Source organism: Mesoplodon densirostris, chromosome 7 (genome assembly GCF_025265405.1).
Source record: "Mesoplodon densirostris isolate mMesDen1 chromosome 7, mMesDen1 primary haplotype, whole genome shotgun sequence".
NCBI lineage: Eukaryota > Metazoa > Chordata > Mammalia > Artiodactyla > Ziphiidae > Mesoplodon > Mesoplodon densirostris.
Genome location: NC_082667.1, coordinates 32817646 through 32843710, shown reverse-complemented (window position 1 = coordinate 32843710; position 26065 = coordinate 32817646). Strand labels below are relative to the sequence as shown.

At 36.1% G+C, this 26065-nt stretch overlaps 2 protein-coding genes across 2 annotated transcripts in view; one reads left to right on the top strand and one right to left on the bottom strand.

The window, feature by feature from the left end:
• The window catches only part of ANO3 (anoctamin 3), a 393002-nt gene that overhangs the window by 210908 nt on the left and 156029 nt on the right, over positions 1–26065 (top strand). Inside the window, 1 exon segment of the mRNA XM_060103704.1 lies at positions 24193–24311. Coding sequence (XP_059959687.1) covers positions 24193–24311 — 119 coding nt within the window.
• Positions 21716–26065, bottom strand: part of MUC15 (mucin 15, cell surface associated) — a 96851-nt gene continuing 92501 nt past the window's right edge. The window contains exon 3 of the mRNA XM_060103705.1: positions 21716–22014. Within this exon, the coding sequence (XP_059959688.1) occupies positions 21716–22014 (299 nt within the window). The remainder of the gene's footprint in view (positions 22015–26065) is intronic.

Genomic DNA, 26065 nt, shown 5'->3' with positions numbered 1-26065 from the left:
TAGTAGTTTATTGTTTAGCCTCAATGTGTTTGGATTTTTTACAGATATTTTCCTGTAATTGATATCTAGTCTCATAGCGTTGTTGTCGGAAAAGATATGATTGATACGATTTCAATTTTCTTAAATTTACCAGAGCTTGATTTGTGACCCAGATATGATCTATCCTGGCGAATGTTCCATGAGACTTGAGAAGAAAGAGTATTCTGTTGTTTTTGGATAGAATGTCCTATAAGTATCAATTAAGTCCATCTTGTTTAATGTATTATTTAAAGCTTGTGTTTTCTTACTTATTTTCATTTTGGATTATCTGTCCATTGGTGAAAGTGGGGTGTTAAATTCCCCTACTATTATTGTGTTACTGTCGATTTCCCCCTTTTATGGCTGTTAGCATTTGCCTTATGTATTGAGGTTCTCCTATGTTGGGTGCATAAATATTTACAATTGTTATATCTTCTTCTTGGATTGATCCCTTGATCATTATGCAGTGTCCTTCTTTGTCTCTTGTAATAGTGTTTATTTTAAAGTCTATATTGTCTGATATGAGAATTGCTACTCCAGCTTTCTTTTGATTTCCATTTGCATGGAATATCTTTTTCCATCCCCTCACTTTCAGTCTGTATGTGTCCCTAGGTCTGAAGAGGGTCTCTTGTAGACAGAATATGTACAGGTCTTGTTTTTGTATCCATTTAGCCAGTCTGTGTCTTTTGGTTGGAGCACTTAATCCATTTACATTTAACGTAATTATCGATATGTGTTCTTATTACCGTGTTCTTAATTGTGTTGGGTTTGTTATTGTAGGTCTTTTCCTTTTCTTGTGTTTCCTGCCTAGAGAAGTTCCTTTAGCATTTGTGGTAAAGCTGATTTGGTGGTGCTGAATTCTCTTAGCTTTTGCTTGTCTGTAGAGCTTTTAATTTCTCCGTTGAGTCTGAACGAGATCCTTGCTGGGTAGAGTAATCTTGGTTGTAGGTTTTTCCCTTTCATCACTTTAAATATGTCCTGCCACTCCCTTCAGATGGAAGGGAGGAGAAAAAGCAAGCAATCAAGAAAATATAATAAAAAAAATAAAGTTATTAAAATAAAAAATTAAAAATGTTATTACAAATAAAAAATAAAGGAGTAATAAAAAAAGAAAGAAGAGTGCAACCAAACCAAAAAACAAATCCACCATTATAACAAGCACTAAAAACTATACTAAAAAAAAAAAGACAGACAGAACCCTAGGACAAATGGTAAAAGCAAAGCTATACAGACAGAATCACACAAAGAAGCATACACATACACACTCACAGAATGGGAAAAAAGGAAAAAAAAAATATATATATATAAAGGGAGAGAGCAACCAAATCAATAAACAAATCTACTAATCATAATAAGCTCTACATACTAAACTAAGATGAACATATAACCAGAAACTGGGCTTCCCTGGTGGTGCAGTGGTTGAGAGTCTGCCTGCCAATGCAGGAGACACGGGTCCAGGAAGATCCCTCATGCCGCGGAGCAGCTGGGCCCACGAGCCATGGCCGCTGAGCCTCCGCGTCCGTAGCCTGTACTCTGCAATGGGAGAGGCCACAACAGTGAGAGGCCCGTGTACCAAAAAAAAAAAAAAAAAAAAAAAAAAAAAAAAAAAAACCCAGAAACAAATTAGCTGCAGAAAGCAAACCCCAAGTCTACAGTTGCTCCCAAAGTCCACTGCCTCAATTTTGGGATGATTCATTGTCTATTCAGGTATTCCAGAGATGTAGGGTACATCAAGTTGATTGTGGAGGTTTAATCCTCTGCTTCTGAGGCTGCTGGGAGAAATTTCCCTTTCTCTTCTTTGTTCGCACAGCTCCTGGTTTTCAGCTTTGGATTTGGCCCAGTCTCTGCGTTTAGGTCGCCTGAGGGCATCTGTTCCCTGCCCATACAGGACGGGGTTAAAGTAGCAGCTGATTAGGGTCTCTGGCTCACTCAGGCGGGGTTAAAGTAGCAGCTGATTAGGGTCTCTGGCTCACTCAGGCGGTGGGGGGAGGGAGCGGTATGGAATGTGGGGTGAGCCTGTGGTGGCAGAGGCCAGCTTGACATTGCAACAGCCTGAGGTGGCCCCGTGTGTTCTCCCAGGGAAGTTGTCCCTGGATCACAGGACCCTGGCAGTGGTGGGCTGCACAGTCTTCTGGGATGGGAGATGTGGATAGTGACCTGTGCTTGCACACAGGCTTCTTGGTGGCTGCAGCAGCAGCCTTAGCATTTCATGCAGTTTTCTGGTGTCCATGCTGATAGCCGCAGCTCGTGCTCATTTAGGTGGTGCTCTTAATCCTCTCTTCTTGCACAACCCAAAACAATGGTCTTTTGCCTCTTAGGCAGTTCCAGACTTTTTCCTAGACTCTGTCCCAGTTAGCTGTGATGCACTAGTCCCCTTCAGGCTGTGTTAACGCAGCCAACCCCAGTTCTCTCCCTAGGGTCTGACCTCTGAAGCCTGAGCCTCAGCTCCCAAACCCCATCCACTCCAGTGGGTGAGCAGACAAGCCTCTCAGGCTGGTGAGGGCTGGTCAGCACCGATCCTCTGTGCAGGAATCTCTCCACTTTACCCTCTGCACCCCTGTTGCTGCGCTCTCCTCCGTGGCTCCGAAGCTTCCCCCCCCATCGCACCCCCATCTCTGCCAGTGAAGGCGATTCCTAGTGTGTGGAAACTTTTCCTCCTTCACAACTCCCTCCCCGAGGGGCAGGTCCCATCCCTATTCTTTTGTTTCTGTTTTTTCTTTTTTCTTTTGCCCTACCCAAGTACGTGGGGAGTTTCTTGCCTTTTGGGAAGTCTGAGGTCTTCTGCCAGCATTCTGTAGGTGTTCTGTAGGAGTTATTCTACATGTAGATGTATTTTTGATGTATTTGTGGGGAGGAAGATGACATCCATGTCTTTCCCCTGCCATCTTGAAGGTCCCCTCTCTATATCATGTTTTATCACATTTAAACAATATCTCTTCACTCCTCACTTGACAAATATATTACAGCTATGAAAATAATGCTTTCTGACAATGCAGTATTACTTCTTTTTCTACAATTCCAAGTTATGACCTCTATGCCACTCTTGAATACTCAACGTCAAGGTCAAATAAACTCTTCTTTCCAACCCTCCATCAAATACTCAAAGTCATGTCACATTATATTTGCTTTGTTGCTTATACCCAAACTTTTGTTAGTTTTATTTTCCTAGATTATTTGATTTTTTTTTCTTCTTAGGAGAGGAAAAATATCCCTTTTTCTAAATATTTCCATTATATTCCAGTTTCTTGTTTCTATATCCTTTATCTCATTCTTCTTTAAGAAGTTCTTGGTGTCCACTGACATTTCATTGGATTACTGGATTAATTCTATTTTCTAATTTCCCCACATATTCTTCTTTCTTAGTTTCATGCTCATTTTTTCGGAGTATATCCTTAAACAACTACCTCTGAAGATTGATGTGAGATGCAGACTTTTTAAATTACTCTGTATCTGAGATGACTTCAGTTGGCTCTTACATTTGATTGATATTCCCTTGCTTTTAAAATTCTGCATTAAAAATAATTTCCTATGAAATTTGTTGATTAATTCAATGTCATCTAACATTCATTGTTACTGTTAGAAACCTGATTGCTATCTGATTCTTAACTTTCTTTGTAGTTGATTTTTTCTTCTCTCTGTACATTTTTTATATTTACATTTTGTGTTATATAATTATACAACATTATGTTTATATGTGCCCACGTGTATGTGTGTGTGTGTGTGTGTGTGTGTGTTTTAACTTAACCCACTCTAGAGATTGTCTGTCTTTTCTATTTGTCTCATGCCTATTTTCCACTTCTATGGTACTTTTTCCACAATTTATGCACTTTTGTTTTCCTCCTTTTTCTCTTTCTGGAAATTCAGTTAAAAGTTCGACATTTTCTTTTATCTCATTTCGATTTCTGCCTCGGTTCAGGAAGATTCCTGGAATTTTTCCTCCAAATGTCTTTTTGTTTGTGTGTTTGTGTGTGGGGGTGCAATAGTATATGTATATTTAATTTCCTAGACTGTTTTCTGTTTTCAGAATGTAATTTTTTCAGAGTATCCTATTGTATTTCATGAATACAACATCTCTAATCTCTCTAATAACACTTGCGATTGTCTTAAGTTTTCCTTTGCTCGTTAAATTTTAGTCTGTTTTCCCAGGGATAATTTTTTCTGCCCATTTTAATTATTCTCTTTTAGACTGTAGAATTTTCTCAAATATCTGGTGATCTTTGGTCATCTGTTTACATTTTAGAGTAGAAAAACAGAAAGACTAACTCAAAGCTGGATACAAGGACAAGTATTAGAAACAGAAAGCATTCACTCTAGAGTGAGTGGTTAAGGAACTATTGCTTAGATGACCCACCCAATGTTAGATTGAGGACTGCACATTACTACTCTTGCGCTTTGAATTTCTTTAGAGAAACAGTTTGTGTTTGCATCTTCTATTGTCAGACCTTCAGTTCTCATCATGTTTTCACTCTCGATTCTCATTCCCGTCCTCTGTTTATCTGCCATCTTTGAGTCCAGATGTCTCTAGGATTTGGCTAAGGAAAATCATTCTCTCTGTCTGCCTCTGAACACAGTCTAAGCTAAGCTACTCCATCAGTTAACACCCTCCCATCAGAATTTTGCCTTCTAGAAAGCTGTTGTAGGTTTTTACTTTTTGAAACTTTTCTTATTATCATGTTAATGAAGTCTCCAGAGGAAGGGACAACAAACATGCCTGAAAGTTCATTCAGCCACCTTGAACTCTGCTTCTTTACTCTGTCAAGTTAATGATAAATGGCTCTTTGATGAGATATTTTATTGTATGGACCAAAGGGGGAAATCTGTGGAATATTTAGTGTAGAGACTCAGTACACAGTTTTACATCTAAAGATCTATCCTAAGAAAAATAATATCAGAAATGAAAAACATTTTTTTCTCACAGCCTTTCTTTACAGTAATTATCAAATTTAAAAATGGAAGCAAATTGTACCACCTCACACCAGTTAGAATGGCCATCGTTAAAAAGCCTACAAATACCAAATGCTGGAGAGGGTGTGGAGGAAAGGGAACCTTCCTATACCGTTGGTGGGAAAGTAAAATGGTACAGCCACTATGGAGAACAGTATGGAGGTTCCTCAGAAAACTAAAAATAGAATTACCATTTTTTCCAGCAATCCCACTCCTGGGCATATACCTGGACAAAACTATAATTCATAGAGAATGGACTTGAGGACACGGGGTGGGAGGGGGAAGCTGGGGCAAATTGAGAGTAGCATTGACATATATACACTACCGAATGTAAAATAGTTAGCTAGTGGGAAGCAGCAGCATAGCACAGGGAGATCAGCTCAGTGCTTTGCGATGACCTAGAGGGGTGGGATAGGGAGGATGGGAGGGAGGCTCAAGAGGGAGGGGATATGGGGACATGCATACGCATATGGCTGATTCACTTTGGTGTACAACAGAAACTAACACAGTATTGTGAAGAAATTATACTTCAATAAAGATCTATTTAGAAAAAAAAGGTACGTACACCCCTATGTTCATAGCAGCACTATTCACAATAGCCAAGACAGGGAAACAACCTAAATGTCTATCGATAGATGATTGGATAAAGACAATATGGTATATATATGTATCTATCTATCTATCTATCTATCTATCTATATATATATATATATGTGGAATACTACAGTGGAATACTACTCAGCCATAAGAATGAAATTTTGCCATTTACAGCAACATTGATGCAGCTAGAGATTATGATATTAAGTGAAGTAAGTCAGAAAGAGAGAGACAAATACCATATGATATCACTTATATGTGGAATCTAAAATAAGGCACAAATGAACTTATCTACAAAACAGAAACAGACTCACAGACCCAGAGAACAGACTTGTGGTTACCAAGGGGCAGGTGGTGTGGGGAAGGGATGGGCTGGAAGTTTGGGGTTAGAAGATGTAAACTATTACATATAAAATGGATAAACAACAAGGTGCTACTGTATAGCACAGGGAACTATATTCAATATGTCAGGGTAAATCATAATGGAAAAGAATATAAAAAGAATGTATATATATGCATAACTGAGTCACTTTGCTGTACATCAGAAATTTACTCAACATTGTAAATCAACTATACTTCAATTAAAAAAATTAAAAATATAAAAGTAAAAAAGTTAAATTAAAAGTTTATTTAAAAAATTAAACAACAAAACAACAAAACATAAAAATGGAAGCAAATTGAGCATTTTAGTATAGGGGAGTAGCTAAATACATTGTAAAATATCTACATGCTAGAATATCACAGAGACCCATTAATAAATTATATTATTGAACCTTTAGTGACATGTTGCTAAGAGCGGAAAAATAGCTTAATATAAATGTAGACTGCCTCTCATTTTAGTTAAAAATGTATTTCAGGGACTTCCCTGGTGGCGCAGTGGTTAAGAATCCGCCTGCCAATGCAGGGGACACGGGTTCAAGCCCTGGTCCGGGAAGATCCCACATGCTGCGGAGCAACTAAGCCTGTGTGCCACAACTACTGAGCCTGCACTCTAGAGCCCGCGAGCCACAGCTACTGAGCCTGAGTGCCACAACTACTGAGCCCACACGCCTAGGGCTGGTGTTCCACAACAAGAGAAGCCACCACAATGAGAAGCCTGCGCACCGCAATGAAGAGTAGCCCCTTGCTCGCCGCAACTAGAGAAAGCCCGCATGCAGCAACGAAGACCCAACACAGCCAAAAATAAATAAATAAATAAATTTACTTTTTAAAAATGTATTGCAAAAGAGCTAGAAATAAATATACCAATATGCTAGCTGATAGTATCTCCACATGAGATTATTTGTGGTTGTTATATTTCTTCTTGCTGTCAGTATTTTCTTTTTTTCCTCTAAAAAGGATTTATACAAATATTATATAATAAGAATATGCAAAGAAAAATATTCACATCAGAATTTTTTTATAAGTTGGGAAAAATGCTCATATTTCAGTCAAAATTGCACACAATTCTATGGATAGTTTTCAAAACTGAAATTTGAAGTTGGTTGATAGTCACTGATAGATATTATTTGGTATAACAGTGGTACTGAAAGATTCTATCCTGCCTCTCCATTAACAGACAATATACTTTTTTTTTTTTCTATAACAGAGACAGCTTTACTCAATCTACTCTTTTGCCTTTTGCAGTTACAATGCAAGATTTGCTTCATTTGAATAAGACTTATATTCAAATCTGTACTTGCTGAACTTGCCTATGAACAATGCCTTGAAACTGGGGCCTTTCCTTTTCATAAACTGAATAGAAATAAAATGAAGCCAAAATTCATCAAAAAGTGATACTAGTCTGCCCCAATACTTATTTTATAACCTTAAGTGAATTTATTTGTAATCCACAGAAGTTAAGCCCTGAGTTTTCAGTAGTGAACACATTGGTGGCCTGGTTGCATTGCCTAAGTCACCCCAGAACTTTAAAAACTCCCTGGGACCCAACTCCAGAAAATCAATTTTAATTGTCTAAGGATTGAAATCAGGGTCCATACTTTCAACTATTCCCCAGCTAAATATTAAATGTAGCCAGAATTAAGAATTTCTAGCCTAAAATATGTATATTGGTTTCTCTCTGAGGGCATTGCTGGGGTACTTTTTCATAATTTTTTAAAGGATGAGTTGTGTTATTTATAATAGCACTCTGAATGACTGCAAATTAGTCATGTTTCTTATAATACTCCTTTGTGTGTGTGTGGCTCAGAAACAGTGCTGGCTTATTAAGTTTCCTAATTAATGGAAGACAGCCACCAGCAGGTTCATTTCACATACATCAAGAAGAATATTTCATTAGAACAAATACGCTCAATCAGAGTACAAAGGTCTTTCCCATAGAAAGTAATTAATTCTGAAAGAGGCTGCTATTGTTAGTTGTTTTCTGATAAGAAAATGAAAACAGAACAAAAATCTTGTCCAAAATATCCATACAGGTGGTAGACTTTGCACAACACCTTTCATTAATAATTCTCCCAAGTTAGTAGCCTAATGATGACTTCAGTCATGCAAACCTTTCTATTCAACTGAGGCATCTTATTTTTGACAGCTTGCCATTCCAAATACCAACATTTTCTCTAATGCATAATGTAATTAGATGCCTTAACTTCTCATTTCTTTCCTCATCATTCTAGTGTCTCAATCATTTGACACACTTGACTTGTGTTTATATCTCTCCAGGCATTGTACCTCATACCCAGTATTTTAGCATCTCCCAGCCTCAGTCTATCATTTATTCCATTTAGAGAAACATCAGAGCTTCTGGAGGGGTTAAGACAGTGCACAAGAGGTTTTTGCCCTTATCATGAAGGTGAGAATGAAGCTCTAGCTTACTGTAGTATCACCAGGAATTCCGGGAACCCATCTGGATGTAACATCTGGCTGTGAAATGCTCTTTTAGAGTCACCTGCATATCTGTAGTGTGTATGCCTTTATCATCTTTGAGAAGAGGTCAAGCAAAGCGATGTTAAATATGCCAAAAATGTAATTTCATAAAGCATGAGTAAGTATTTTAGTAATACATGCTCTCTTTTAAATTCAATGAGGTTACATTCTCTAATTTTGCTTTTAGAATGCAGACTAGCAGTTTCTAGCATTGGGTTGGTTAAGGCGTGGGAGTTTCCAAGTACCAGCAGGCTCTGATGCAATTTTTGGAACCTGACTGATGTATCTAATTAATGGCTTTCCTTTTTTATGGTGAACTACTTTGAACTGCCCCATTAAAATATTAATGGTGTGTCAGAGTTACCTGTATGTGATCAGTGTTCCATTGAGGACTGATATTTCTCCCTGTTCAAAATGAGAGCTATAGAGGAAGGAATATTCATGATTCTATTGATTCAGAGCTGCAAATTTCCAGTAAGATTGCCTAACAGAATTCCTAGTAGATGAAATGCTATTTTCCCATCCAGCCATTGGTCAAATCTTTATTCTTGTACCTACTAGCTGTGTGACTGTGGCATATTATTAACCTCTCTGAGCCTCAGTGATCTCATTTGTAAATCAGGATTAACAATCCTGCTTTGAAACATTGTTGAATTAAATGAAGAGGCATAACTCCATCACAGATGCTACTGTGTCAATGAATATTTGTTGATTGCTTTATTCAGCCACTCATTAAACGTATCTGTCACACCAAATTTTGCTGGGCTCAGAGATACCTTCACTCACCATCTCTTTCTTTTATCACCAAAGTGTGACTCTTATGGCAGAGTGGAATAACAATAATTTACTGGACTCATATTGCACAACTCTCTGCCTATGTTATCTCACTTAATTTTCTTAACAGTCCTTTGGGTTGGGTATTATTATCATCCTCTTTTTACAGATGAGGGACCTGATTCACCAAGAGGCAAATTAACATGCCAAGTGCCATATAGCTAGCCAGTGGAGAACTGAGGTTTCAACCCAGGAAGCCTTAATCCCTTACCACAGTAGTAATAGAGGCATTTAAGGTGAAAAGTGGTTAGTGATATCCAGGGAACACCAGCTCTGCAAGGTGTTAGTAAGTATCGGTGTGGGAACAGCAAAAGATGGAGGGGTGACACTGCATGGTAAAATATATTTGGGAGATGATTGATTAAAGAAAGCTAATCAGGTTGGGAGGTTAGAATTTTGTTGCTTGGTTTGCTTCTTTCATTCTTTTGATTGCCATCTCTGAAATTTTAATTCTACTTTTCATAGAGCAGCCAGGGCCCCATTCCTCCCCATCCCCCCACCCCAGCCACACACACAGAGACACACACACAATCATTCTGGAAAGTACTGATCCATGTAAGAATGAACTTGAAATCCTGGTGTGTCAGTAATCTTGTTCATCAATCCTGGAAGCCCTGTTACCATCACCCACCCTTTTTGCTTATTAGTATGCTGAAAAATGGCAAAGAGAGAGACGTCCACGTTAACAAATAACTGATGCCTCATTCTACCCATGCCCATGCTGCAACAAAGTCAGGTAACTTTGAAGTGAAATAATCAGGGCTCATTAAAACCAACATCATTTGGGTCCAACCCACCAAGATATGCATCTATCTAATCTTGTGAAATCAACATTTTGCCATTGTTACCAAACGACTCCCTCTGGAAATGGTTTATGTTAGAGAATCAAGGCATTCACTTTCTACAAGCTTAATAGTTCAGCTTGGTGGCATGTTCATTGGCCTTATTTCTTAAAAGTTATGTTCAAATGAGTATGTGATGACTTTGCTTTCTTTCTGTAATTTCAATCTCCACTCATTTTCATGACTTTTTCCAGTAGTTTCATGTTTAAATGGTATAAAAAACAACGTTTCTACTAGTGTTACCAATCTACTTAAGGATTACAGAAAAAAGGGAATTACAGTGAAAGACATATTATTTTTCAGTTTTGAAAGCCTCACAGTCACTGTAAATCGTTTCAGTTGTGTATTAAGCACATTACATAAGTCATCTTGGCACTCTTTTCAAATTATATTCAGAATCTGACACTGCTCACCAGTTGCTGCTGCAAGTGCTTTAGCCACTGCTACACCCTGATCCAGTCTGCAACAATTTCTTCATAGACTAGTGTAATAACCTCCTGATTGGTTTCTCTGCTCCAACTCTTTCTTCCTTATAGTCCATTTTCTACACAACAATTACAGGAAGCTTTAATAAAAGGAAATTGAGTCTCATCATTTCTCTACTCATATCCCTCCAGCTTTCCCATTACATTCATTTATTTATTTTAACATCTTTATTGGAGTATAATTGCTTTACAATGGTGTGTTAGTTTCTGCTTTATAACAAAGCTATACATATACATATATCCCCATATCTACTCCCTCCTGCGCCTCCCTCCCACCCTCCCTATCCCACCCCCCTAGGTGGTCACAAAGCACCCAGCTTATCTCCCTGTACTATGCAGCTGCTTCCCACTAGCTATCTATTTTACATTTGGTAGTGTATATATGTCAGTGCTAATCTCTGATTTCATCCCAGCTTAACCTTCCACCTCCCCGTGTCCTCAAGTCCATTCTCTACGTCTGCATCTTTATTCCTGTCCTGCCCCTAGGTTTATCAGAACCATTTTTTAATTTTTTTAGATTCCATATATATGTGTTAGCATACAGTATTTGTTTTTCTCTTTCTGGCTTACTTCACTCTGTATGACAGACTCTGCGTCCATCCACCTCACTACAAATAATTCAATTTTGTTTCTTTTTATGGCTGAGTAATATTCCATTGTATATATGTGCCACATCTTCTTTATCCATTCATCTGTCGATGGACACTTAGGTTGCTTCCATGTCCTGGCTATTGTAAATAGAGCTGCAATAAACATTCAGGTACATTTCACTTTTTGAATTATGGTTTTCTCAGGATATATGCCCAGTAGTGGGATTGCTGGGTCATATGGTAGTTCTATTTTTGGTTTTTTGGGTAACCTCCATACTGTTCTCCATAGTGGCTGTATCAATTTACATTACCACCAACAGTGCAGGAAGGTTCCCTTTTCTCCACACCTTCTCTAGCATTTATTGTTTGTAGATTTTTTGATGATGGCATTCTGACCAGTGTGAGGTGATACCTTATTGTGGTTTTGATCTGTGTTTCTCTAATGATTAGTGATGTTGAGCATCCTTTCATGTGTTTGTTGGCAATCTGTATATCTTCTTTGGAGAAATGTCTATTTAGGTTTTCTGCCCATTTTTAGATTGGATTGTTTGTTTTTCTGATATTGAGCTACATGAGCTGCCTGTATCCTTTGGAGGTTAATCCTTTGTCATTTGCTTCATTTGCAAATATTTTCTCCCATTCTAGGGTTGTTTTTCATCTTGTTTATGGTTTCCTTTGCTGTTCAAAAGCTTTTAAGTTTCAATAGGTCCAATTTGTTTATTTTTGCTTTTATTTCCATTACTCTAGGAGGTGAGTCAAAAAGTATCTTCCTGTGATTTGTATCATAGAGTGTTCTGCCTATATTTTCCTCTAAGAGTTTTATAGTGTCTGGCCTTACATTAAGGTCTTTATCCAATTTGAGTTTACTTTTGTGTATGGTGTTAGGAAGTGTTTTAATTTCATTCTTTTACATGTAGCTGTCCTGTTTTCCCAGTACCACTTATTAAAAATATTAATTCTTCCAGTCCATGAGCATGGAATACCTTTCCATTTATTTGTGTCTTATTCAGTTGTTTTCATTAATGTATTGTAGTTTTCAGAGTACAGGTCTTTCATCTTTTTGATTTAATTTATTCCTAGGTATTTTATTCTTTGGGGTGCAATTGTAAGTGGGATTGTTTTCTTAATTTCTCTTTCCTATAGTTCATTATTAGTGTGCTGAAACACAACAGATTTTTGTATAGTGATTTTGTATCATGAAATTTTACTGAATTTATTAGTTTTAATAGTTTTTTGATAGACTTTTTAGAGTTTTCTATATATAATATCATATCATCTGCAAATAATGACAGTTTTACCTCTTCCTTTCTAATTTGGGTGCATTTTATTTCTTTTTCTTGTCTAATTGCTCTGGCTAGAACTCCCAATACAATTTTAAGTAAAAGTGGTGAGAGTGGGCATCCTTGTCTTGTTTCTGATTTTAAAGGAAAAGTTTTCAACTTTTCACCATTGAGATATTTCCTGTGGGTTTGTAATGTATGTCCTTTATTATGTTGAGGCTCATTCTCTCTATAACCACTTATTTGAGAGTTTTTTATCATAAATGAATATTGAATTTTGTCATATGCTTTTTCTGAATTTATTGAGATGATTATGTGATTTGTATCCTTCATTTTGTTAATGTGGTTTGATTTGTGAATGTTGAACCATCCTTGCATCTTTGGAATAAATCCCAGTTGATCATGGTGTATTATCCTTTTAATGTATTGTTGAATTTTGTTTTCTAGTATTTTGTTGAGGATTTTTGTATCTATTTTCATTAGGGATATTGGTCTGTAATTTTCTTTCTTTGTGGTGTCCTCTGGTTTTGGTATCAGGGTAATGCTGTCCTTGTAAAATAAGTTTGGAAGCGTTCCTTCCTCTTTATGGAGGAGTTTGAGGAGCATAAATATTAAATCTTTGAATGTTTGGTAGAATTCACCAGTGAAGCCATCTGGAGCTATACTTTTTGTTGTTGTTGTTCTTGGGAGATTTTTGATTGCTGATTCAATCTTCTTAGTAGAAATTGGCCTATTCAGATTTTTATTTCTTTATGGTTCAGTCTTGGAAAACTGTATGCTTCTAGGAATTAATCCATTTCCTCCATGTTGTCCAATTTGTTGGCATATAATATTCATATTAGTTGCTTATGAGCCTCTGTATTTCTGTGATATCAGTTGTAACTTCTCCTCTTTCATTTCTGTTTTTACTTATTTGAGCCCTCTCTTTTTATCTTGGTGAGTCTAGCTAAAGGTTTGTCAATTTTATCTTTTCAAAGAGCCAGCTCTTATTTTCATTGATCTTTTCTATTGTCTTTTTAGTCTCTATTTTATTTATTTCCACTCTGATTTTCTTATTTCTTTCCCTCTACTAACTTTGGGTTGTGTTTGTTTTTCTTTTTCTAGTGTGTTTGGTGTAAAGTTAGATTGTTTATTTGAGTTTCTTGGTTTTTTGTATGTTTCTTCAGGTAGGCTTGCATTGCTATGAACTTCCCTTTTAGAAATACTTTTACTACATCCCATAGATCTTGAATGTTCATGTTCATATTTATGTTCATTTATGCCATATTTATGTTCTCATTTTGTCTCTAGGTATTTTTTTTTATTTATCCTTTGATTTTTTTGATGACCCTGTGGTTGTTCAGTAGCATATTGTTTAATCTCCACATATTAGTGGTTTTCTAGTTCTCTTCATGTAATTGATTTCTAGTTTCATGCTGTTGTGGTCAGAAAAGACACTTGATATGATTTCAATAATCTTAAATTTTTTGAGACTTGTTTTGTGACCTAACATGTGATATATCCTGAGAATGTTCTGTGTGTGCTTTAGAAGAATGTGTATTCTGTTGCTTTTAGATGGAATGTTTTGCATGTATCAATTAAGGCCACCTAGTATAATATGTCATATAAGGCCAATGTTTTCTTATTGATTTTCTAACCAAATGATCTATCCATTGATGCAAGTGGAGTGTTAAAATTCAATACTATTATTGTATTGTATTATTTCTCCATTTAGGTCTCTTAATATTTGCTTTATATATTTTGGTGCTACTATGTTCAGTGCTTATATATTTATAGATGTTATATCCTCTTATTGGATTGTCCCCTTTATCATTATGTAATGCCCTTCTCTGTCTTTTATTACAGTTTCTGTTTTAAAGTCTATTTTGTCTGATATGAGTACAGCTACATGAGCTTTCTTTTTGTTTCCATTTGCATGGAATATTTTTCTTTTCAGCTCTTAACTTTCATTTTGTGTATGTCCTTCATTCTGAAGTGAGTCTCTCATAGGCAGCATATAGATAAGCCTGGTTTTTTATCCATTCAGCCATCCTATGCCTATAGATTGGAGCATTTAGTCCATTTACATTTAAAGTAATTATTGATCATATGTACTTTTTGCCATTTTTGTCAATTGTTTTCTGGCTGTTTTTGTAGTTCCTCTCTGTTTCTTTATTCTACTCTTTCTCTCTTCCCTTGTGGTTTGATGATTTTCTTTAGTGTTATGTTTAGATTCCTTCCTCCTTTTCTTCTGTGTATCTACTATAAGTAGATACATAGCAGTCTAAGTTGCTAGCAACTTAAATTTGAACATGTTCCAAAGTTCTACATTTTTACCCCCCTAATTTTTTATGTCACATTTTATATCTTTTCATTTTATGGATTTTTTTTTTTTTTTTTTTTGCTGTACGTGGGCCTCTCACTGTTGTGGCCTCTCCCGTTGCGGAGCACAGGCTCCGGACGCGCAGGCCCAGTGGCCATGGCTCACGGTCCCAGCAGCTCCACGGCATGTGGGATCCTCCCGGCCCGGGGCACGAACCCATGTCCCCTGCATTGGCAGGCGGACTCTCAACCACTGCACCACCAGGGAAGCCCCATTTTATGGATTTTTAACTAATTTTTATACTTTTAGTTAATTTTACTGCTTTTGTCTTTTAACTTTCTTACTAGATTTATAAGTGATTAATTCACTACCTTTTCTATATATTTACCTTTGCCAGTGAGATTTTTACTTTTATGTTTCCTCCAAGGGAAGAAATCTCATTTAGCACCTAGTTTCAGGCTTATTGAAAACCATGCCCTCAGGCAGCATCTTTTAATGTATGCAAATACATACAGTTCCTATGGGGCCGCAATCCTAAACCCTACTGGTCTTTAGACCAGGAGATCTGAGGGTGGCCTTAGGGGACAGTTACAAATACCAGGGCTCCAGGTAAGTGTATAAGCTATTATCAAGTTGTAGTGATGCAGAGGGGTTGCACAAGGTTGCTGTCTCCCTGCTTATCTACCTGCTTCCCTGGAAGTACCTCCACAGCCTCTAGGTGTGTGGGAAAACTTAAGCCTGTCACTCAGGCTGAAGCTCCAGCATAAATAAATAGGCTTTTTCACAGGAAGATGGGGGTGTGTTTCAGTCTGCTCTCTGTGCAGTGCCCTGAGGGTGGTTGCCTGCCAAGAATTGTCTTTGATTGTTACAGTCCAGTGGAGACCAGGAACCAGCCTTTTTGGCCACCAGGGTCACCTGATCAATAAATACCACCAGAGCGCCTGCTGGCTTTTCTGAGGCAACTATAGTGTAGGAAGCCGGGTACTCTTGCGGGCTTTAGGAAGAGAGAAAATGCCTTGACTGTGCCTGCTTGCAGGCTTCAGTGATACAGTGGGAGAGTGCCTTGTAGAGCTTTGGAACATGTTCAAATTTAAGTTGCTATCAACTTAAAATAGACTGTTATGTGCATAGGATGTTATATGTGAGCCTCTTGGTAACCACAAAGCAAAAACTTACAGTAGATACAGAAAAGAAAAGGAGAAAGGAATCTAAACAACACTAAAGTCAATCATCAAACCACAAGGGAAGAATGCTGTGACTGCTCTTGTTCCCTGGTCCCAGACAGCAAGCAAGTGTCACAATTGCATGAGCTTTTTGGTTTCAGCAAGGCAGTGAGACAGTGCAGTGACTGCTTGCCCCACCTGACTTAGCAAGGCAGCAGGAGGCTTTGACTTGCCTGCCTGTGCCTGCTGTGACCTGCCTGCCTGCTACCAGCAGGGCAGGTAGAGAGTACAAAAATGGTGTCCACCAACACCTCTGGGGAGAGATTTCAACTATCTCCTGCCCTTCCAGCAGATGCTTTAAGATTAGCAAGTGAATCTCCTTCACATACAGTCTAGGCACTTTTTAAACTGCTGCTGTTGTGAGGGATCCTGGGGTAAATGAGACCACATGCAAGCCCTTTAAAAGGTGAATCTCAGTTCCCTGTGGCCCTTTGGGCCCCTTGAATGTATTCCTGTTTGTTTCCTAGCTAGGTATTTTGGGGGCTTGTCTTTCTGGTGCAGGTCCGAAGGGCTGGGGTGCCTTATGCAGAGCACAAATCCCTTGCTCCTCTGAGTAAAGTGCTGAGCTGGGGAGATCCCTCCCTGTTGTTTGTCACTGCTCTGGGAGTGAAATTTTGGCAAGACTGTCAAATATGCTCTCTCCTACCTGTCTCGATGTCTTTTATCTTGTGTCTTGGAGGAGCAGTTCATCTAGTTTTCAGGTCTTTCTCAGAAGAAAATGACACATATGTAACTGTAGATTTGGTATGAATCCAGGAAGAGGTGAGTCCTGATTCTTCCTATGCTGCCATCTTGGACTTAATTTTATTTTAATCTTCAGCCTCAACTACTTTGGCAGTCCTAAAACACATTAGCATTAGTAATGAATGGGAAGGTTACATAGTTGCAAATAAGTGGAGACCAACTAATAAGATCACTCACACATATTTAAAATTGTTCAAGAGTTACATCATCCATTTCCAGAGGCTTAAGCAGTGTATGAAGGTTCAATTTCTCAATGTTCTCACCAACACTTGTTACGGTCTTTCTTTTTGATTATACCCATCCTAGTGAGTTTGAAGTGGTCTCATTGTGGGTTTGATTTGCATTTCCCTGAGAGCTAGTAATGCTGAGCATCTTTTCATGTGTTTAGTTATTTTTGTTTATTTGTTTTGTTTTTTTGCCACTTGTATATCTTTTTCAGAGAAATGTCTATCCAGATCTTTTGCCTTTTTTTTTTTTGCGGAATGTGGGCCTCTCACTGCCGTGGCCTCTCCTGCTGCAGAGCACAGGCTCCGGATGCGCAGGCCCAGCGGCCATGGCCCACGGGCCCAGCCGCTCCACGCCTTTTGCCCATTTTTAAACTGGGTTGTTTGTCTATTATTGAGTTGTAAGAGTTATATATACATATACAAGTCCCTTATCAGATATATGATTTGCAAACTTTTTCTCATATTCTGTAGGTTGTCTCTCTTTCTTGATGATATTCTTTAAAGTACACATTTTTAATTTTGATGAAATACAATTTATTTTTTAAAGGGTATATGTCTTCCTACTGGAGAGCAACAATAGTTCCATTTGTCATAATCAAAATTATCTGTTTTCTACGGTACCAGAAAGTTGTTAGATGTTTTTGTTTTTTGAAAGTCTGTTTTTCTTAATTATCAAATTTCCTGGATTTTAAAGACACTATCAGTTGTGAAAAGCATCATCAAATTAATAAGCATTTTTAGGAAAAATGGGTTGCTCCTATGTTAAATAAATACATGGAATGTTGACCCCATCCTGATTTCAGAAATGCTAAAATGTGGGGGAAAAGCATCTTAGGATAATGAAATATGATATATATTTGGTATTGTAATTTAGCGTTATTGTTGAAATTATTCAGTTTGTTTGAAATTTAATTTATTTTTACCACATAGGGCAAATTTCATACAAATAAGGTCTGTGTCCTTGATCAGAACCAAAATACACTGGTAGGTTTTGTTTATATTTCAGATAATCCTTCTAATGGAAGAAGGATTAGCTTTATTAATCAAAATGCAGTGTGGTCCTCTTCACTGTCACTCTCAGAACTTAATACCAACTGCAGTTTTTTTAAAGTTCTACTATTTATAATACACATAAAATTCTGGCAAGAATAACAGAAAAAGGTCTAGGGGGAGGGGAAAACTATTCCTCTGCCAAAATAAGAGAATGTTTCTCATTCTTTTCATACTGTAGTTGTCACTCTTTGTCCTTAAGTTTACATAGTTTTACAAAGTTGTATTCAGAAGGGAAAGCATATTTGAAATAAAATATATCAAAATAGAAGAAAAGTAGCTTTTTAACTTAATAGTATACATTAAGCATTTCTATATGTTGTCAGTCTGTAAAATTAGCAATTTAACAGATGGAAAACAGTCCCACATATGAGTGTACCATCTATTCATCAATTTATTCAACAGACACTAAGTGCTTACAAAATGCTAAACAATGAGCTAAATAATGGGTATGTAGCAGTGAACAAAACAGTCACCTCACCAATGGCACTTACAGTGAGAAGAGATAGATAACTGTCTATCAGCGCTCTCTCTATTTTTTTCTTTGTCTCTCATATAGGTACAAGCACAAATATATGCATGTAGAACATGTATATGTTCATTTGTATATATATATACATACATACATATGCATGTGTATATATACATGTGTATATATAGCATAAACATATATCATATATATGTTATATAGCTATGTTATAACAATGTCCGTTGCTGATATATATGTACATATGTAGCACGTATGTTTTGCATATGTGTGTGTTATTTTATATCAGGTGCTGATAAAAGTAATAAAGCCTTATGAGAAGACAGAGAACTATAGAAGTTTCTATTTTAGAAACAGTGGTCAAGGAGAGATTCTCTGATGTGACATGAGCAGAACTCTTGACTGGAAAAGGGATTGAGCATTCTTGACAGAGAGAGGAGCAAGTGCAAAGGCCCTGTGGTGAGAGTATACTTAACATCAAGGAACCCAGTGCAGCTGGATTGGAGGAAGTGAGGGTAGGGTTGTAGGACAGGGATGAGATGTGGTAGTAAGGAGACAGATGATGCATATACGGTGTGTCATATTATGGACTATGACTTTTACTTAGAGCTACAAAATTATTGGAAGGTTTTGAGTAAGGGTTAACGTGATTTAACTTAGGTTTTAAAAGGGCTACTCTGGCTGCCATGTAATAGGGGCCAAAGATAGGAACAGATCAGTTAGGAAGACTCTTATACACTTCTACTCAAGAGATAGTGATGGCTTGGATTAAGAAACTGTTATCAAGTATTGACAGATGATCAATTTCTAGATATAATTTGAAGATAGTTCAGATAAGATTTGCTGAGCATTTAAATCCACTTAGTTATTCAACAAATATATATTGAATGACAACTAAGTGCCCTTAGTTGTTCTAGATGTTAGGGATGAAGCAGTAATGAAGATAAGTAAGTGAAAACGCACAGCATGTTAGGTAGTGATATATGCTAAAGAGTAAAGCAAAGCAGAAAAATGATGCTTTGTGCTAAGTCAACAGAATTTACTTAAGGATCAGACATGGGGATAAGAGAAAATGAGGAGTCAGGATTTTGGCCTATGTAACTGGAAGAATTGAGTTGCTGTTTATTAAGATGGCAGTGGTCTCTGTAGTATAGTATCCATAAGCTTGGTGAACATGCTTGTGAACATAGGTTTTCTTTCTTTTAGATTATAACTTTAGGATTACTCTCCAGTCATTCTGTTAAGACATATTGACACATTTTGTTCCAAAGGTTTTACTAACTTATGTTGGTACAGAAAATAAATGATGATACCAGTTTCCCTAGCATCTTTCCAGCAATGGGTATTTTAATTAAAAACAAAAGATGCAAAAGAATATTTATGTACTAACATAAAAGAGTACCATTTTTATTTAAATGATTGGTCACAGAGAATATTAAACCACATAAAAATTAATGCTTTTACTAAATTTGTCTCACTTTTTATTACTTGTCTGTTGATAGTTTTTATCATTATCTATTGGGATTTTAATATTTATGTATACATCATTGTCAACTTCAGGAAGATAGAGAGCTATGTCTATAATCTAAAAATGTCACCCATTTTTCATTCAACAAGTATACTGCATTTTTTAATAACCCACTTTTTTTTCATTTGTAAATATTTTGTTGCCTCAAAGTTTCCAAAATCATCATCTCTCCAATACTACAAGAAGCAATGTTACATAGTAGCTGGGAATGTAAGGTTTAGAGCCAGATTTCCTGGACTCTAATTCTGCCATACACTAAATGTTATATCCTAGGTAACTGCCTAAATTTCCTCATGCTATTGGAGGCTGGTAACAATACCTTTAAAGGATTTAGTAAAATATTATGTGAAAAATGGCACCCTTCCCATTACTCAAGCCAAAAACATTAGGATTATTGTTGAAGTCTCTCTTTCATACACCATGACCAATAGAATTCTGTTAGTTTTCCCTTAAAAATATATTCTCAATCTGATCATTTCTCAGTCTTGCTACCACCCTGATGCAAACCACATCCTCTCTCCCTGATTGTTGAAATAGCTCCTGACTAGTCTCTTTGCCTTTGCCGTTGGCCCTTTCAACCTATCTTCATCTCAGCAATCAGAGTAATTTTGTTAAAATCTAAGAGAGATTATGTCATCCTCTGCTCAAATTCATCCAGTGGCACTCTGTTTAACTCAGGATGAAAACCAAAATCTTTCTAATGGCCCCAATCCTGATGTGCTCCCACTTCCTCCATTACCACTCTACAGGATATTCTGCCACTCTCACCCTTGCTCACTTCTCACTGCCACACTGATCTCCTTGTCTGTTCACAGACAAGGAAAGCATGCTCCCACCTCAGGGCCTTTGCATTTGTTGTACGCTTTGCCTGTGATGATATTACCAATTGGCAATTTTGCTCCAATTTTACCTCAGGGAAGCCATTCTTAAACAATTTTATTTAAAATTGCAAATTTCTGCCCTTCTTTATATTTCTTTATTGATGACATGACCTTCTAATATGTAAGTATATTTGTTTTTTCCTTAATTTCATCACTGTCGACTTCATGAAGGTAAAGATTTTTGTTCATTGTGGTTCCTACTGTATCCTCAACCTGGAATAGTCTCTGGTACACTGCATGGCAGAACTTAATATATTAATTTAATGAATGAAGGATACCTGATACATTAAGTAATTATTAGCTATCCATGTTAAAAAAAATTACTGTAAGTAATACTGTGTATAAAGTTAGTGTGAGAAAAAAATCAAGTATTTTAAAAAAGAACACAAACAACTTTAAGACCTTTCTATATTCAGGAATAATACATACTAAGTCACTAAGGATAGAGATTTCTAGTTTCTAAGCTGAGGAACATTGTATGAACATTGTGAAAGACAGTGGTACCATTTACACTATGAGGACAGGAGTCTGCAATCTTGATAGTAGTAAAAAAAAGAAAGCTATTGTTATATAACAGAAGAATCCTTTTGTGTAATGTCAAGGAAAATGACAATAAGAAAGATAAACATATCTACATTCCTAACAATAAAAGGGAATTTAAAATTATATCATTTAGGATCAAGATTTTCCAAAATAAGTACATTTTTTCCTTCTTCTTTTAATTAACTCATCTACTAATGATCCAGCTGTACTGGACTCTGTAGTAAATTAAAAAAAGTAATAATTAAGAGAACATGGCCCTAGGAGAATTTTTTCTAAATTCAGAAAAATAAAAGGAACCATAAAAAGAAAAAAAAAACAAAACAAGGAAGGAAAAGATGAAGAGAGAGGACAAGGGAGGAAGGGAGGGAAAAGAATAGAGAAGAGAGGGAAAAAGGGGAAAAATATGATGCAATTTGGAAGAGAAAAATGAGCAGCTCTAGTTGGGGCCTTGGATCAAGAAGGAACAGAAGAAGATTTGAAAAGTTTTTGTGAAATTTGTGGCATTTGGCACATCTTTTAAAACTGAGCTTTCCTCCAGCAAGATGATGATGTAGGTATGTTCTTATTCCAGGAATGTCTGTGTCATAAGAATTAAAGACAAAGAAAAGAAAGAAAGTCAAACTAAACAAAATTTAAAAACCTCTGCATAAAAATTAAATTGTGAGTGTAATAAGATTTAAATGAGTGAAAAACTTCTATAAATTTTATTTACTGTGTTCCATGGGAAATGAAATGCATTAATTAACATAAATGGAATTTTATCTTTTATAAACATTAAATTAGTAATCAAATAACTTTTAGAGTTTGAGGACTCTTTGAGAACTTCTTCAAAAATCTCTGTTTTACAGATGAAGAAACAGATTCTCAGGGAAAGGAAATTACTTGGTTAGGACATGGCAGATTTAGGATGAGAAATGATGGTCTTGTGACCCACAGGCCAGTGCCCTCTCCTCAATAGCGTATGCCATTTACCTATTGGTGTTTACACTTTTTACTCTCTCCATCTAGACCATTCTTCCTCCACTTTACCTGTGTGGCTTACTGCCTCACCTCATCGGGTCTTTGCTCAAATGTTACTACAATCCTCTGTACTAAAATAACATCTGTTCTCTCCAACTTGTACACCTGCATCTTTCCTCCTTACTGTATTTTTCTCCAATGCACTGACCACAAAGCACACCTAACATTTTATGTATTTTTTGTTGTTGCTTATTGTTTGTCCTTCTCTTACTTGAATCTTCCATGAAGGCAGTGTTCTGTTTCCTGCTATATGTCCTAAAAGAATATCTGGCATATCATAGGTGTTTAATAAATAATTGTTAAATAAATGAAATGTAATTTACCTAAATCTAGGGAAACATTATAGTATTGATATATTCACAAACATCAGCTTCAGAGTCAATCTGGATGTTTTTGATGCACCCCCTACTGGTTTAGTGATTGTGCCATGCTACTTAATTTCCATATGTCTTAGTTTATTTATTATTAAGTGTAGGTAAAAATCATACACACTTCATAGAGTTGTTATAAGGATTAAAGGAAATTATATATGTAAACTTTTTGGCTCTTAGTATGTGCTCAGCAAATGTTAACCATCAAACAGTGATAGCTATTATTAATAGCTGTAGGTATAACTCAAATGCCTAGAGCATTTTAACATGATTGGTAATTAATTACATCCTAAGATGTACTGTGATCTGTTCATTCTTAGTTCATACCACTGCTAATAACCTGATACTGCTAGCTGTGCATCACATTCTATATGTTATAGAAGAGTTTAAGCATTACTAATAAAAGAAACTAATGCATGTAGTGTAAACAAAATTATTTTATTTTGTTACAATGCTAAGTCACACAACTGAACTCTTGAAAACACTATATATAGTTGTCTATGTCAAAATTCGTTGTTGATAAGTATCAACACATTGAATAAAATAATTCCAAAACATTTTAATTTATTTGAAAAGACTAAATATTTAGGAATCTTTTTGAATTTGAAGAGATACTTGTATCACCTGGAACACAAATCCCAACCACCATGGATATTTCCTATTTTATACTCTTTTACATTGATTATGGCTTGCTCATTATTCATATAAGTTCTTACATGTGATTTATGTTTGTGGTTTACCCTTTCTGATTATTCCAGTGGTAATTGCCATATTTCAATGTTCTTCCTCCTTTTTTGCTGTTGTGGTTTCATTTCAATCTCCTAATATTTTTTAAATCTTTCTTGTAAAGTTTGTTAGCTTTTCTTCTATGATTTCTCAGACTTCTTACTCTTTTCAAATTCACATTTATAAAACTGCAAATTTTAAAAAAATAAATGACCAAAATCAATAGTTTTTTTTAATTAAGCAAATAAATGCTTAAAATTTGCTTTAAAAAAAGCAAAATTCTATTGAATTCTTGCAAATATCTCGATCTTCAAGTTCAAAAGAAATGATGTGTCCAATGGCGTTTGCATGACTCTAATTTTGTTTTCAAAAAGTTTATAAGTACATTAAATAACAGAGATGCATTTAATTTTTTTGCAAGTTACTGGAGTGTTGACATTAATCCAATAACAGGCAAGATTCCATATTACTACCATTTTTTTTGGCTTATTTATTAGATGCATGGGTCATATGAAAATTATACCTGGTTATACCTGGTTACCTTGGGAAAACATGAAAAAAGAGAGCTTAGTATATTTAAAGAGAGAGAAAAGGAAGAAGGATAAAAATGGATGTAATTTTCTCTTTCTCTTTTCTAGCCCTAGGAAAAGATAAGGATTACACGGATGAATCAGAACATGCTAATTATGACCGATCTCGCCTCATTAAAGACTTTGTCCCCCAAAATAATTCTGAACCCAAGCCCAGATTGCCTAAGGTAATGCAAACTAAATAATCAATAAGTCATTTGAAGACTATAACTTCTAAATCCATTCAGTTATTTTCAATTTTAATCGATATTGTGCTGGAGAGAATAAGAGGCCACACAGGTTAATATATATCTTAAGGACTTAAAATTGAGAAGTTACGTGTAGACATCGTATTCATTTATACTATCAAACAGAATTATACAAACATTCTGAAACATGAAATTATTCAGTAATATTTTCTTTAGAGGCTTATTCCTTCATGTTTCTTGTTTTTTGAAAGGCACCATGTTTTAATGAGAACATGGATTTTAGTATCAAGTGGACCAAGATTTGAATTACAGTTCCAGTACTTATAGTTGTGGTAACTTGGCAGGTTAAATAACTCACTTAGCCTTGTTTTCGTCATCTGTAGAATTAGAATCATGTTGTCTACTTGACAAAATTTTTTGTTTTTCTTTCAGTTTTATTGAGATATAATTGACACAGTGCTTTATAAGTTTAAGGTGTACAGTATAATTTTTTACTTACATACATCATGAAATGATTACCAGAATAAGTTCAGTGAGCATCCATTGTCTCATATAGATGCAAAATCAAACAAAGAGAAATATATATATTTTTTCTTGTAATAAGAACTCTTAGAATTTACTCTCTTAACAACTTTCATATATGGCATACAGCAGTGTTCATCATAGTTATCATGTTTTATCCTTTCATCCCTAGTACTTAATTATCTTATAACTGGAAGTTTTTACCTTGTAACTGCCTTCATCCAATTCCCCCTCACCCACTTCCCACCTCTATTAACTATAAATCTGATCTCTTTTTCTATGAGATTCTTTGTTTGTTTGTCTTTAAAGTATGACTGACCTACAACACGATGTTCGTTTCTATTACAAAACAATGATTTGGTACTTTTATACGTTTCAAAATGATCACCATGATAAGTCTAGTTATGATATGTCACCATATAAAGATATTACATACTTATTGACTATATTCCCCACACTGTATATTTCATACCCATGACTCATTTATTTTGCAACTGGAAGTTTGTACCTCTTAATCTCCCTCACTTATTTCTTTCCTCCCCTCATCCCCTTCCTGTCTGGCAACCACCTGTTTGTTCCATCTATAACTCTGTTTCTGTTTTATATTTGTTCATTTGTTTTGTTTTTTAGATTCCACATATAAGTGAAATCATACAGTATTTTTCTTTCTCTGTCTGACTTATTTCACTAAGCATAATACCCTCTAGGTCCATGCATGTTGTCACAAATGGCAAGATTTCATTCTTCTTATGGCTAAGTAGTATTCCATATAATATATATACCACATTTTCATTATCTATTCTTCTATTGATGGGTACATAGGTTGCTTCCACATCTTGGCAATTGTAAATAAGGGTGCAATGAACATAGGGGTGCATATCTCTTTTCTAATTAGTGTTTTTGTTTTCTTCAGGCAAATACCCAGGAGTGGTATTGCTGTATCATATGGTAGTTTGATTTTAAATTTTTTGAGGAGTCTCCATACTGTTTTTCCATAGTGGCTGCACCAGTTTACATTTCCAGTAAAAGTGCACAAGTGTCCCTTTTCCCCCACATTCTTGCCAACATTTGTTATTTGTTGTCTTTCTGCTAACAGCCATTCTGACATGTGTGAGGTGATATCTCATTGTCATTTTGATCTGCATTTCCCTGATAATTACTGATGCTGAGTATCTTTTCATGTACCTGTTGGCTATCTGTATGTCTTCTTT